The 2,231-nt window shown below is 30.2% G+C and overlaps 1 protein-coding gene across 1 annotated transcript; it reads left to right on the top strand.

The window, feature by feature from the left end:
* Window positions 1–1,580: 1,580 nt before the first annotated feature.
* Window positions 1,581–1,873, top strand: PG994_009781 (GMC oxidoreductase; the record flags this gene model as incomplete). The annotated part of the gene is made up of 2 exons (XM_066861190.1): window positions 1,581–1,590; window positions 1,647–1,873. The coding sequence occupies 2 exons, from the start codon at window positions 1,581–1,583 to the stop codon at window positions 1,871–1,873; spliced, it is 237 nt and encodes a 78-aa protein (XP_066713360.1).
* Between the last annotated feature and the right edge of the window lie 358 nt (window positions 1,874–2,231).

Raw genomic sequence — 2,231 nt, 5'->3', positions numbered from 1 at the left:
AGGGTTTAAAAGGTAGGACTTATACCGTATAACCCGGAATATATTATTTTATAATTAGATATAAAGCTACGTACGTTAACGCCTCCGGCGACCTTTTTATTACAGTACGTTTAGACTAACCACTGCGTTACAAAGTAAAAGCTTCTGAAATGACTAGACGGTCATTTCTGTCTAATTTTATGCCTTAAGTGTTACCCCCGGGGGACTAACCCGCCGATCGTAATACTTTTCCCGGCTTACTTATATTTTAAAAATTAAAGACTTTAAATAACTTAATTAAAGCTTAATTTTAAACCGAGTATATTAAAAATCGAATCGCGCGATATTAAAATAACTTTTTAATATTAATTTTAATTAAGCGTAATTAAATTACGAAAAATATAACGTAAGTTATATACCGGCTCGCTTTATTAAAAAGTAAAATAACCGCACTATAAAAAGCGAATAAAATACTTAGCCGACGCCGCTATACGAAAAAAAACGGCTATAAAATAGAAAATTATTTCGTATATAAGTTAAAAAAGATTTATATTTTTTAAAAAACGTTAATAAATAATTATAAAACGAATCGCGTTAAAGGAGTGGTTATATAAAAACGTTTAAAACGCGTTTATAACGCTATAAAATTTATAAAGAGCTTAAGCATAATATTTATACCTATTAAAATAATATAAAAGTATTTAAAGATAAAGATTCCGATTAATTTATACTTAATTATATTAAGTCTTAAGAAATATTTAATTCATTTATATATTTAATTTATTTATAAAGTACGTTATAAGTCTTTAATATTTAAGTATATATTAATTTATTCTTTTTAAATATAAGCTTATTATATAAGGTATATAAAGCTTTTTTAAACTTTAATATAGTATTTCATCGCATTAAAACATATTATAGCGTGCTATTATATTAATTTAATTACTTATATAAAATATATAAATGTTAAAAATCGAGGCTAAATTTATAAGTAATTAATTTAATATAGCAGCACGCTATAGCATAGTTTAATACGAGATAAAGGCATATTAAGGTTTAAGTAGGCCTTATGTGCCTCATGTAGTGAGCGCATGTTTAGAAGAGATGAATTAGTATACGCTTAGACACTAAGGACTTATATATATAATATAATATAAACCAAGTGGGTAAATGCGAAACCTAAGGCTTTAAACCCTCGCCTTTTAAGACTTATCACACTAATCGACTGCTTATAAAATTAATAAATAAATATTATAATAATAGTATTAATAATAAATTTATTAAAATAATTAATTAAAAAAGCTAATAAAAATAAATTTAAAAAACGCGTTATTTATTACTTAAAAGAATATTAAAAATAATACTTCGCGTTAAAAATATTTTTTAACTTATTAATGTTAAATTATAATATTTGAGCCGGTTTTTAATCTTTATTAATTTTAAATAAAATATTTTAATTAAAGGTTTTAAAATATATTAAAAATCGAGGATATTTTAATTTAATATTAACCGTAAATTAATTATATTAACTAATTAATAACTACTTAAACTATTTAATTAATTTATAATACTTATTAATAAGCCGTGGTTAATTAATTAATATGAGGGTTGGTTAGTTGGTTAAAATATTAGTTGAAATGGTTGGTTGAAAAGCAACACTGCGCGAGAACGTCGGCACCACGTGGCATTCCTGGGCATCTGCAGCATGGCCCCCTTGGGCCAGGGCGGCGTCGTCGACGCGCGCCTGGCCGTCCACGGGGTCCAGAACCTCCGGGTCGCCGATCTGAGCATCCCACCCCGGAACGTGGCTGCCAATACGGCCAACACGGCCATGGCGGTCGCGGAGAAGGCGGCGGGCATCTTCATCAGGGAATTGGCTTGCAAGAAGTCGTAGACTTGGCGAGTACGATTTGCCATGAAATTCGGGCTAATGTAGGATGCTGCCCATGGGCACGCCGCGCGTATCTTTGCCAATTCAGGGGCACAGTAATTGTGGTAGTTACAACAAGTCAAAGATAGATAAAATTCCCTTTGTTCCAGTCACGTAATAACCGCTAGGGCACATCGCTACCAGAGAACTCTTTAAAAGCACTGTAACGTACCCCACAAGCGAGCTGCGCACATAAGCGAGCTGCGCACTTTTAATTAATTTTCTTATAATTAACTTTATATTAACTTTTTTTTAATAAGTATAGAATTAAAAAATAACGAAAAAAGGTTTAATTTAACGCTTTAAGCGCTTTAAAATAACT

The sequence above is a fragment of the Apiospora phragmitis genome, assembly GCF_038363925.1.
Source record: "Apiospora phragmitis strain CBS 135458 chromosome Unknown utg000009l:1.0-1189150.0:1.0-1190623.0, whole genome shotgun sequence".
NCBI lineage: Eukaryota > Fungi > Ascomycota > Sordariomycetes > Amphisphaeriales > Apiosporaceae > Apiospora > Apiospora phragmitis.
Note: the sequence above shows the minus strand (reverse complement) of the source record. Positions and strands in the feature narration are given on the sequence as shown.